General features: G+C 39.8%; 1 protein-coding gene across 11 annotated transcripts in view; it reads left to right on the forward strand.

Annotated features, from left to right (window-relative positions):
* The window catches only part of Rabgap1l (RAB GTPase activating protein 1 like), a 508,921-nt gene that overhangs the window by 488,095 nt on the left and 7,794 nt on the right, over nucleotides 1-13,032 (forward strand). For all 11 annotated transcript variants that reach the window (XM_040737898.1, XM_040737900.1, XM_040737901.1 and 8 more), the window contains 3 exons: nucleotides 4,782-4,886; nucleotides 6,779-6,862; nucleotides 10,338-10,409. In XM_040737898.1, coding sequence (XP_040593832.1) covers nucleotides 4,782-4,886; nucleotides 6,779-6,862; nucleotides 10,338-10,409 — 261 coding nt within the window. The remainder of the gene's footprint in view (nucleotides 1-4,781; nucleotides 4,887-6,778; nucleotides 6,863-10,337; nucleotides 10,410-13,032) is intronic.

Consider the following 13,032-nt stretch of genomic DNA (forward strand, 5'->3'; position numbering starts at 1 on the left):
AGCTACAGTAGTTTGCCAGCCAGTCTCTCTGCAGCAAGGGTAACCAAACATCTGTGCAACATGGCTATACTTTTGAAACAAAGATTCCAGTCTAGTCTTGCAGTGGCAGTGCACGCCTTTAATCTCAGCACTGGGGAGACAGAGACAGGTGGATCTCTGTGAGTTCGAGGCCAGTCTGGTCTATAGAGTTTCAGGAGAGCTGGGACTGTTACACTGAGAAACCCTGTCTCAAAGAAAAAGAAAGAAGGAAAGAAAGAAAGAAAGAAAGGAAAAGAGAGAAAGAAAAAAGATTCTAGTCTAGTAATAACAAAAATGCACAGATCAGCTGTGCCTAGCAAACTGATGGCTGGTGAATTCCCCACTCTGTCTCCCAGTCAGCGAGATCTCTTTCTGAGCTTCATCAATATATTTTCTTTCTCTACCTGGCTACAAACCTCTCTCCAATTTGTACAGTGTCTGCCAATGCTTTTTCACCCAGACAGAATAGAAAACAAATTGGAAGATGAATCTGGTCCTCAGTATAAGAAGAACTAAGCCTTCAGGGACACTAGATACTGCGAATTGCCTAAAGAAGGGAACTCAGTTTTTACATTTTCAGTTTGACTCTGAGGCCTTTAATTCAGATTATTTATCAGGTTCACTCATTTGAAAAGCTGTCTTTTTGCTGGCTCTGGCAGTCTCTCTCTCTCCTCTCTCTCTCTCTTTCTGTCTCTCTCCCCCTCCCCCATAACCCCCCTCCCAGTTTTTCAAGACAGGACTTCTCTGTATAGCCCTGGCTGTCCTGAACCTTGATCTGTAGATCTTCCTGCCTCTGCCTCCTGAGTGCTGGGATTAAATTGTGGGCAACCATACCCAGCTTTGTTGGGGTTTTAGTTGTTCACTCTTTTACACTGAGCCTCAGGTCTTTTCAAAGTGTTCTCATGACTGGATCCACTGGGATAAGTTTTCAAGTTTTGTCTTTGTGTATGGAAACTACACACACACACACACACACACACCTTTAATCTTGTGGAATGGTTAGTTCTGGTCAGTGCTAATTCAGATTTTGAGGCAAGCATTATTTTAGAGCCCTCATTTTAGAAATCAGAAAGCTGATAGTCTCCAACTTGGAAAGTTATCCTTTCAAAGTAGAAATTTAATTAAAAATGAATATGAAAGTTTATTTACGGCAATGTTACTTATCAGAAATAAAATGTAGAAATGATGTAATGTCCTGTAGTAGAAGAGAATGATAGTACTTCTATAAAACATGTTTTTGGAATAATGTATTAAATAATGAGGCTAGAAAAACAATATGCATTATACATAAGAACATATAACTTTATAAACAGAATATTACTTGAAAAGTCATCTTACTGGCGAGATAATTCCTTTTGTGGATTAGTCTGAAATGACTGAAACTGACTGTTGAGTACTTGTGTGATCAATTCCTTTAGAAATGATTCTCCAGGCAGGGGAGATGGCCCAGTAGATATAGTGTTTGCTAGCAAGCTTGAGAGCCTGAGTTCAGATGTTCAGTATATATGTATGAGCCAAGCATGATAGTGTGCATCTGTAACCCAGCACTAGGGGAAAGGACACAGGCAAATCTGGAATGTGTTGGCCAGTCCTACTAGATTGGTGAGCTCTGAGGAAGACACAAGGCATTAACCTTTGACCTCTCACTCTCACACTCTCTCTCTCTCTCTCTCTCTCTCTCTCTCTCTCTCTCTCTCTCTCTCTCTCTCTCTCTCTCTCTCTCTCTCTCTCTCTCTCTCTCTCTCTCTCTCAAGCCTTTATTTCTTCCCTTCCTGTTTTGCTATATCATAGCTCTCTCTGCCTTTTAAAAAAGTGATACCCTAGGATCTCCATTTTGTAGCTAGTTATATAGAAGAATGAATGCAAACTGCAGTTTCATGCGTGTCTCCTAACTTCTGATCTTGCAGTTTCTGCCTCTGCAGGAGGTTTCTTGTTGTCGCACAGCCTTCTGGCCTGCCGCTCTTCAAGGAAGGGCATCAGTCTGGGAGTGAAAAGACTGGTTTTGCTTGCTTCTCCTGTTTGCCCAGGGCCTTTGTTTTCAGTAGATCAGAATCTAGTCTTTTAATCAAAACAGTAAACATTAACAAATGTGAAAGTAGGTTGTATGTGAGCCCATATGTAAAGTAAATAAATGCTGACTTGGGACTTTTTCAAAATTCCTTGCTCTTTTTTTTTTTATTTATTTAACTTTTTATACATGTTACTCTCAGTTCCCTCTCCCTCCCCTCCTCTCCCGATTCCCCAATCCTTCCAGCCCCCCACCCAACTCCATCCCCCCTTCTCTCCCCAGAGAGGGTAAGGGCTTCCATGAGGGATTTTCAGAGTCTGTCATATCCCAGGCAGGGCCTAGGTCTTCCCCCATGTGTCCAGGCTGAGAGAACATCCCTCCATGTGGAATGGGCTTCCAGAGTCTATTTGTATGCCAGGAATAAATACTGATTTACTCTCCAAGGTCTCATAGATTGCTGAGATCTCTTTTCTGACACCCAGGTTCTGGGTGGGGGTGGGTTGTGGGGGGGTATCTGGATCAGTCCCATGCTGGCCTCTCAGGCATCAGTCTGGGGTCCATGTGTTCCCCCTTGTTTAGGTTAGGTTAGGTTTAGGTCAGCTGCCTCTGTGGGTTTCACCAGCCTGGTCTTGATTCCTTTGCTCATCACTCCTCTTTGCACCTGGGTTCCTTGCTCTTGTCACTAGTGCTGAGTCGGGTGTCCTGGATGCCCTGGGCAGTAAAGGTACCTCAGCTTTTCTCTCAGACAAAGGACTCTTTTCTTCTGACAACTCACCCTTAGACTCCTTATTAAATAAGGATTCCTCAGGAACCAGAAACCATCAAAGAAGCATTTTCATTTTAATGGTTTTAAGGCCCTTTCTGCCCTACCCTATACTCAAGGAACAAGAAAGAAGGGATAAAATGAATGCCTTCCCATGGAGATATGTTTGAGTTCCTTCTGACCACGAGCCAGAAGCTCAAGTCTTGAGAGGTACATTCTTTTGCTTTGTTCTAAATTGAACAATTGGCTTGGTGAGTTCCATCAAAAATCATTTGTATAAGATCCTCATCTTGGGGGGCTAGAGAGATGGCTTGGAGGTTGGGAGCACAGACTGCTCTTCTAGAGGAACTGGGTTCAATTCCCAGCACCCACATGGCGGCTAACAACTGTCTGTAATTCCAAGAATAAATAAATTTTAAAAAATCCTTATCTTATTTACTCAAGCCTTTGATCAGGTCACTGGTTGATTTATGATTAAGCAGGCTTTGCAGTCACTATTTCTATCCTTTATTTTTGTCACAGAAGTCATCTTCAAATAATCATTATAACTAAAGACTTGATAATGTTCTATTCAGACTGTCAAATTATAATGGAGGTTTTACAATTTGGGTTCACAGGTAGAGTTTGAATAAATCTTTGTTTAATATTATGATTGCTAAATATTGTAGACAATGCCTTCTTGAACAAGGTATAGAATTTCTGGGCATACAAAAGTTCAGAAACCTGTTTTTACAGGTGGAGTCAGGTCATTCAAGATCTGATCCTATTTTGTTGATGGGCAGAATGACTTCTACTACACTGTTTAACATAGAGAAGACTCTTGGAGGAAAGTTTCCTAGAAGACTGTAGAAGTCCACACACACTCAGGGCTCACATGTGCTGTGTTCACTGGACACTTTTTCAATAAATTACATAAGCTACCTATCATGGCCTAACAATGACTATTCAATAAGCAGTCTCCTTCTCCAGTGCCTTAGAAAGCCACAGCCACTCATTCACTAGCCACTCAAGAGATTACTCCTGTCCCTAGGGTGGCTGTGTTGCCAGGGACACAGTAAAAAGCAAGAGAGATATGATTTCTCCTAGTGTTGAAAGCATAGTGGCAAGATATACAAGTCCCAGGCATATTTATTACAGTGCTGTAGAGTATAATAGGAGGGATAAAACAGCAGAGGCAATTTAGATGGGAGCCAGTGGGGCAGGCTTGTGTTATGTTCACTGTGATGTGAATGTGTGGCTGGAACCAGATAGAGAAGTTAGGATCTCAGGGTATAAAAGCAGACAAGATTAGCTATATTAAATATATACAGGGAAATCTAGTTAATCTTAGTTCTGTATCCGAGTTAACAAACATACTCTCTAAGCTCCTCCTGTGTATTCTAGAAGTGCAATTGTGGCTCCCTAGATTTCTGGTACAAACTGCAGCTTTTCATAGCCCCTCACTCTCTGCTGTAGTTTCTGCTTACTTTTCTCATAGACCTATATGAATGAATGACCCAATGAGCTACTTTTTACCCCAGCTAGATTTCAAATTTTTCTACCAGAGCATGTCCATGAGTCTGTCTGCTTGTCCTCTCTGAGTGTCTTCTCCGGGTCCTCCCTATGTGTTTCCAACTAGAATCTTCTGTGTGTAGCTCTTCCTCCTTGTCAGGCCCCTCTCTTCAGAGTATGTGCTCTTGGGACATGTAAAAATATTCAAGAAATGTTTAGAATGAACATAGACTTCAGTGTCATTCAAACCTGCATCCAAGTCATACTTGTTATTTTAGGTTTAACCCAAGATTGATCTCTCCAAACCTCAGTGTTATCAACTATAAATGATTATTCTGTAACTACTAAAGGTAATGAGAGCATAATGGTCACATAAAATTGGCTGGAGAAAAAAGGCACCCCCAAAGTAAGCTGGAAGAGAGGAGAATGGCCTGGAGTAATCAAGAGCATGCGCATGAAGCCCTCCCCTTCTGTACAGCTGTCCTGTTTTCTGACTTGCAGGCAGAGGACAAGGCTGACGTGCTGAATAAGGAGCTCCTATTGACCAAGCAGAGGCTGGTGGAGACCGAGGAAGAGAAGAGGAAGCAAGAGGAAGAGACTGCTCAGGTAAAAGGCACAGGCAGACTTTTCTATATGTGGATACACTTACAGGAAGTTGCTTAATATTATAAAAATAAATAAATGTACAAATTGATTTTCCCCCTAAATCAAGGGGAATGATAAGCAATAATTTTCCCTTTGAACATCTTTTAGGAGTTTGTCTTCACTGAGATGTCTAGCAAGAATGTCGAGTTTTTTTTCTAGATTTAGTGACTGAGTTATGATTCAAGAGCTTCAATGAATCTGGAAATTTTCTGTCATATCTCCAAGATCATTGACTCTTGTGAAGTAGTTGTAAATGCTGCTAAACTGGAGGCCTATCGTGGTTTCTGCCTGACTCTGTCAGGAGCCTTGGCCTCTGTCAGTAGCTTCAGTATCCTGAGTCACAGTGCAGTGCTGGAGATGACATTGTAGAATTCCTCACGACCAACATCTCCTGCTCAGGACATGACTAACTTCCAGAGGGAGAAGTTTTCTGAAATCATGAGTTTCCTCCCAAGGGAAACTCAGTAATGCTAAATAGAAACCAAATTTATTCTCAAGAATTTCAAAGGCCTTCATCCAAGCAGCCAGAGAAAAGTGTCAGTGAAGACACATATGGAGAGATGTGTCATTAGCACCTTCCAAGGTCTATAAAAAACGTTCTGTGACTTTTTCCATTGAAATATGTTAAAAAGATGAATCCTTCATATCAGCATCTCAAATTATGAATTGGAAGAGTTCATCTTTGTTTTTTAAAAAAGTTATTTTACCTTCTTTTATGTGTATGTGTGCCTTTGTATGACATATATATATACGCATATACATACATACATATATATATATATATATATATATGGGTAGCCACAGAGGTCAAAAGAGGACATTGGCTGCCCTGGACCTGGAGTTACAGTGTGAGCCTCCTGACACAAATGCTAGGAACTGAACTCAGGTTCTCTTGTCTGCTGAGCCATTTCTTCATCCCCAGTAATTCATCCTTTATTCTGTATATGTATTGAAAGACTAATCAGAACTGTATTGGTTTGTTTGCTTACTTGCATTCTTGTTTGACCAGCAACTTGGCAGAGTCTGGTACCTGAGTGTTCCATCACTTAATCTTCCTCTATTCTAGAATTCTATAGCTGCTGATGAAAAAAATAGCTGTGACTGCTGGTATAGTATTTATAATTTAGCATGTCACTGACTGAAACAAATACCCCCATGCTGTGTCATTTTTTTCTTTTTCCTTCTGTCTGGATTCCTGAGCCTTCAGTCCTTCTTAAGAGCTCTTACCTTCCTCACCTCTTGCCCCTGCAATGGCCGTGGCAGTGGGGACTATAGACAGGAAGACCAAAATATATCATAGCATTAAGAGTAACATACTTAGTAACACAGTCTTTCTCTGGTATTTTGCTATGGACTCATAATAAAGACAGCTTCTGAACTGACACTTAGCAATACATTTATCAAGTACTTGGAAAGCAGAAGCAGTTTTATTATAGGACCTCTTATATGTCTTCCACTTTATAGAAAAGAAAGCCTTCTCCATCTCTGTAAGTGATAGGTTTTGAATTATGGAAATCAGGGAGACTTGAATTTAGATGTTTATGGAAATTGATTAGCATTTTGATTTGAAGGGTTAGAGACATGGCTCAGCAGCTAAGAGCATTTGCCCAATTTCTCAGCATCCAAGTTGAGCAGCCTATAACTAGCTGTAACTCTAGGTCTAGGGAACCCAACACACTTTTCAGACCTTCACTGGCAACAGCACATGTATGCATACCCACATACACATAAGCAAAATTAAAAAGGAAACCTTTAAAGAGAAAACCAAATTTAACTTTCCTGATGTCTCTGTCTCTCTCTGTTTCTGTCTCTGTCTCTCTGTCTCTTTCTCTCTCTGTCTCTCTCTCTTTCAGCTAAAAGAAGTCTTCCGGAAACAGCTAGAAAAGGCAGAATATGAGATAAAGAAGACAACAGCTATCATTGCTGAGTATAAACAGGTAATATGCTGTGTGGGGTTTTAATTATTTTTCATAAAAGCAATTACTTTCACTGATGTTTTGTTTTTTTGTTTCTAAAGATTTCTAGATTTACTGAGAACAGTGTCTTGCTCTCTACTCTGCAGTGGGCAGTGGTTGGATTTGCTGCTGGTAACATGAGAAGCCTAGTTGATCAACACAACCTGTTGGGGTTTTTTTTTTTAGTGTTGGCTAGCTCCTGTGGTATAGGAAACAGTCCCACTGGGAGTCTTTTCTAGTAGGTCACACTGGTAACATTTCCCTCATTGCAAAGCTTAGTAACTATATCAAATGTCAGTAGCTAGGGGAATATATTATCATTTGCTCTCATGGTTCAAAGTAGTGCTTTTCCCCCAAGATGGTTATATAGACTTGCCCTCTGCAAGCTAGTGCTGGCAGAAACTCTTCTGTGAATCTTCAAATGCCCCTTTAATAGAGAGCTGTCTCTGCCTGAAGGTATTCCTGGTTCCCTTATAGGGGTGGTCCTAGAAAGCCTTCACCCCAGTTCCCTCTTGTTAGTAACTGGGCATGGGATGGAGCCCTCATCCTGAGAGACTTTGAATACTTATGTTTTAAAGCTTTCAGAGTTTACAGTGCTACATGTTATTTTCTGATCAGAGAACTCTCTTGGATGTCAGCATATAAAGGATGTTGACATCTGATATATGCATTTTATGGAGTCTTTTATGCATATAAGTGAAATTTGTTTTGTAGAAAGTTAGTTACATGCAGAAAAATACAAAACAAGCCCTATTTAATTGTACTAACTAGAGATAATCACTGTATTGAGTGTGCATCATCATATAAACAAATGCTATATAAATAAATATGTTAAAGGGGGGTAAATTGTATAATTCTCATTACTTTAGGAGGATCCATTCATATATTAGGAACATTTTTTATCAGGCTGCTTCAGGGCTGAGGCTATAGGTCTATGATAATACATGCATACATATGCACACATATATAACACATATATACATACATACATACATACATGTATGTGGAAATATCCTTCCTGTTCATAGAGTATGTATTAGAAATGAGATTTCAGAGCTCTTTTCCACCTTTTATGATGGCAGCATGTTTATTGAATGTTTTCTGATGGGGAAGCTGGAAACTTCAAAATTAATTAGTCTACTTTTTCTCCTTTAGAAAGCATGTTTTGTTTTGTTTATTATTCTTTTGTTTTGAGACAAAGTCTAATGTAGCCCAAGTGTTCTGAAACCCTTAGTTCTTTGGCCTCAGCTTCCGAGGGCTAGCACTACAAATGTGTAGTCTTACACCACACTTTAGCTTGTCTTAAAATGGGAGGCTAATTCCTGTGCATAGACATAAAGAACTCACTGTATGTGGGGAGTGAAGAAGTATCTTTTTTTCCTATCAGTACATGTGCTCCCAGAGCAAGTTCAGGAAGCCTTGTTATGAATATGTTATGGTCTGAACTGTACTTCAAAGACTGGGCAAGACTTGGAGTATGCATTTGGAGGCAAGCCCGATCGAGATTGAAAGAGGGATGTCGTGGAGGTAGATTAGTAAGCAGAAAAGCATTTCACTTGGCAGGATATTCAAAAACAGAAGCCCACAGGGTTCAAATAAGTGCAGAAGTGAGACAGAAGCCCACAGGTCCACATCTGGGCTGAAGAGTTCACAGAAGTCCACGGGGTCATGTTTGGGTTGAGGAGTTGTAGAAAGTGACTGCTGGTGGATGTGCTATTGGCACTATTCACATCTAGTGAGGAATATGGAGCCCGTGGGAGAGATCCACAGGCAGGAACACAACCCATATTAAAAGTGAGAAGAAATGGGGCCCAAAGCCAAAATACATGTCTTAGTTAGGGTTTCTATTGCTGTGAAGAAACATCATGACCACAGCAACTCTTACAAAGGAAAACATTTAACTGGCGCTGGCTTACAGTTTCAGAGGTTTAGTCCATTATTGTCATGGCGGGAAGCATGGCAGCATGCAGGCAGACATGGTATTGGAGAAGGAGCCAAGAGTTCTACATCCGGATCAATAAACCAGTAAACAGCAGGAAGAGAATGCCACACTGGGACTAGCTTGAGAGCATCTGAGACCTCAAAGCCCAACCCAAGTGACACACTTCCTCCAAAAAGACCCTAATGCTCCAATAAGGCCACACCTCCTAATAGTGTCACACCCTGGTGACCAAGCATTCAAACACATGAGTCTGTGGGGGCCATTCCTATTCAAACCACCACAGTGAGTAATAATTTAAGTAGAGGAGACACAAGGATTTGATTGGGTTGGTTTGTTTTTCTAGAAAGGGCAAAAGTAATTCTGAGATTTTTGTGGGGAGATTAGATGGAAATCAGCACATGAAACATTAAGACTGTGTGCCATGGAACCTGTTGTCACATGCAAATGCATTTTAATTGCCATATTATGCTGTAGGTGACTACTATCTGGATGCACAGTCATACTAGGCTTTTAACATGGGTTCTGAACTCAGGTCGTCATGCTTGTTTTTTAAATGTTTTTGAAGGACTAGAGAGATGGCCCAGCAGTTAATAATATTCATTGCTCTTACAAAAGGCCTGAATTCAGTTCCCAGCACCCACATGGTGACTCACAACCGTCTTTAACTCTAGCTCTAGGGGATCTAATGCTTTCTTTTGACGTCTATGTACACTAGGCATGCATGGGTTGCACACACATGCACTCAGGCAAAACACTCATATACATAAATCCAGATAGGTCATATATGTTACCAGTCCAGTACACACTTTAAAATTTGATATTCCTTGCTTTTCACTCATGTTTCTATTTTGTTTCATGTGTTTTAAGATTTATTTTAATTCCTTTTTGTGAAGGAAAAGATTCTTATTTCAGTCAATAGATTTGAACATTCTACATTTTAAAATATTTTCACCCTGGAAAACATTTATATTTGTTCCTAGTACTTACTTACATCATATTTCAGAACAAACCATCAAATAGATTTTTATTAAATGTGGGCTTCCTACTGGTCTGGTGCTAAATAGTTCAGGACCTTGAACATTCATTGTTTTCGTTTGATTACTGCATCATGGCTCATGAAAGAGCTAAGTGATTCTTAAGGAAACATTTATGATTGAAAAGAGATATTCTTAAGCCCATTGGGAATTGTTGCTGGTTCATAATTCTTTTCATTGAATTCCAAGTGTAATACCTTGTACAGAGTAGATTCTCAATAGAGATTCTATAGGTGATTCCTTGGGGGAGGCTATGAATTGCTAGTGATAGCAAGAATCCTATCTACCCCATAGTATGTCTCTCCTGATTAAGTTATGCCTCACATGTGGATTATTTCAGAAATGACTATGTTTTCAGTGCTGCTTATTTGCAAAATTTTCCCTAGATTCTGGCATGCTAGTGTGCTTTGTGAGTTGATGAAACAGTTATGTCACCAGTCATTCTGTTTCCTAGTAAAGAAACTCTCTTCTCTGCCTTTAGATATGTTCTCAGTTAAGTACCAGACTGGAAAAACAGCAAGCAGCCAGCAAGGAGGAGCTGGAAGCAGTAAAGGTAAGAAGTGGGCTAGTTCTGTGATGTAACTTCATCCAAATCCATCCTCAGTGACCCCTCTCCCCATCTTGTATAATATAATACACTCAGACACTATGGAGAGTCTCGGTCCTCTTCCCTGCCACAGGGGTGTCTTTCTTGACATTTATGTTCCTATAATGGCATGGGATTTCAGAGGCAAGGAGCAGGAAAGGAGGGAATATATGAGCCCAGAATCTTTTGTCTTTGTTGGGTGGTAGGAACCTGAGATGCTCAACAGCTCACATCTGACTATGGCCTGAATTGACTGTCTTCCATTTGGAGTTCTGCAGGGTCATCCTGACAATTCTCTGAAACAGCAAACACTATTGGCTGCAAAAACACTTGTTAGTAACCAACTGATTTCAGCAAACAAAAGGTTTTAATAATAAAATATAACATTGTAAAATATAAAACAAAAGCTGTCACATTGGAGTTGAACAAGACAATCACAAGTAAAAGAGCCCAAAGGAAGGCACAAGAATCAAAGACCCACTCATTCTCACACTCAGGAATCCCATAAAAATGTTTTTCGAGAGAGAATGTATACCAGTAATTTTTTGCTGCCCCCTGGTGGGTAAAACTCCTTATGTCATTTCTGTACTTAGGAAAAGTGATTGCTTTTATTTTTTGTTCGCCGGCTTTGTTTTGGTTTGGTTTATTTTAAATTTTCTTTTGGGGTGGTGCTACAGGGGTGAGGGGATGATATGGAGGGGCTGGGAGGTGAGTGGACTTAGGATTCATGATATGAAATTCCCAAAGGATCAATAAAGAAATTATGCTTAATTTTTTGAAAAAAGGAATAAAAGTCATGGGAACAGTGAATATGATCAAAACAATTTGTACAAAACTCTCAAAGAACTAATAAAAGTAACAGTATACCAAATGGATTGTTTTTAATAATATCCGATATAAGATATTCTTACGAATACCAGTGCTAGTTTACCAGATATCTTTCTGTTTGAACATATTCATGTTTCATAATTGTGTCCCAGGCGATTTTTCATTTAATGGAATTGAAAAGCTAACTTATCGAATCTTGTTTTTCTTCTAAATAAACATTACCTGTGTCATAATTTTAGAGGTTAAATAAGATAATGTATATAAGGTCCTTAGATTAATTTGGGAGACAGTGTATTTTATATATCCTACAAGGCAAGTCACACACATAAACAACAGTTCTGTATTAGGTTACACTGACAATCAGAGCTGTAGAGAAGACAAAACCTAAGAACTACAGGCCAGAGACCTTTGCAAATAATACAGGTTGCATAGAATTCAATTATGGAGAAAGATTTAAAAGAATATTCTGGAAAAACAGTGTGAATGAAGACATGGAATCAGCATTTTAGTTATTCATTAGAGAAGGCATGTAATTAGGATAAGTAGTGACAAAGAATGGAGAAAAACAAGAAGGTAAGATTAGCTAATGAAATGTAATGGCATCCTAAAAGACAAAGATAAACTAGTATCAGCCACAGAAGAGCGGCTAGCATTTATTAGAACCTGCTGTTCACGCTTTATATGCGTCTTCCCTTTAGCCTTACATCTATCCTAGGAAACAGACATGACTGTCTTCCAGTGGTTGAGATGAGGCCCCAAACAGGTAACTCGTTGGTTGAATTACAGTGCTAGTAAGCAGTAGAAATGGGATTTAAACCCAGAGTCAAACTCTAATTCATATTCTTGGTCATTAACTTCTAGTGGTGCTTCTGCATCTTGTTTGGTATGGTGTGCCAGTTTGCTTCTCCAGTGAACTATAATACTGTGACATCTCCAGTTCGTCCTCTGCACTGTAATCACAATGATTGTAACCATACACAAATTTTACTGCATCACTGTGTGTGTTTAAATACATGTAACCATCTCCAAAGAACACTGGCTTAAACACAAAAGATAATGTTTTTGTTTTTGTTTTTGTTTTTGTTTTTTTGGTTTTTCGAGACAGGGTTTCTCTGTATTGTTTTGGAAGCTGTCCTGGAACTCACTCTGTAGACCAAGCTGGCCTTGAACTCACAGAGATCCGCCTGCCTCTGCCTCCTGAGTGCTGGGAGTAAAGGTGTGCGCCACCAACGCCCGGCTAAGATAATGTATTTTTAAAAAAGCAGCCTTGGCCTAGAGAAATGGATCTTTGGTCAATAGTGAACCATGTCCATATTATCCTAGTTAACAATAACTCTATTACCTTGAAAAAGGAGTTCCTCTTGTTCACTGTTCCCCCAGGGCTTCCATCCTCAAGGTCACATAAAAAACACATTATTGACTAAAGCTTGCACCAACATTCCAACACTGCAAAGCTTAGGCCAGTGGCAACAAACAGTGCTGTCCTGAAAAGAATTGCCTGTTTGGTGGAGTGTGCATGGGAGCATGCAGATGTGTCACCTTTATTCTCTTAAGCAGTGGTGTTTGTCTTTGCTCAAAGCCAAACAAAAGGACATGCACACTGAATACCTGTTCTGGGACAGTGGATTTTGTGCTGACTGTGATCATCTGGTGACAGCACAAGTCAAACAGTGTCTTCAGAGACAGGACAGTGTTTGAAGAAAGTGCACCATCTTTAAAAATCATGTATTTTTCAATGTTGAAGACAGTGTGCTATCTTTAA

This window comes from Mesocricetus auratus, unplaced genomic scaffold (assembly GCF_017639785.1).
Source record: "Mesocricetus auratus isolate SY011 unplaced genomic scaffold, BCM_Maur_2.0 Super-Scaffold_100676, whole genome shotgun sequence".
Classification (NCBI taxonomy): Eukaryota; Metazoa; Chordata; class Mammalia; order Rodentia; family Cricetidae; genus Mesocricetus; species Mesocricetus auratus.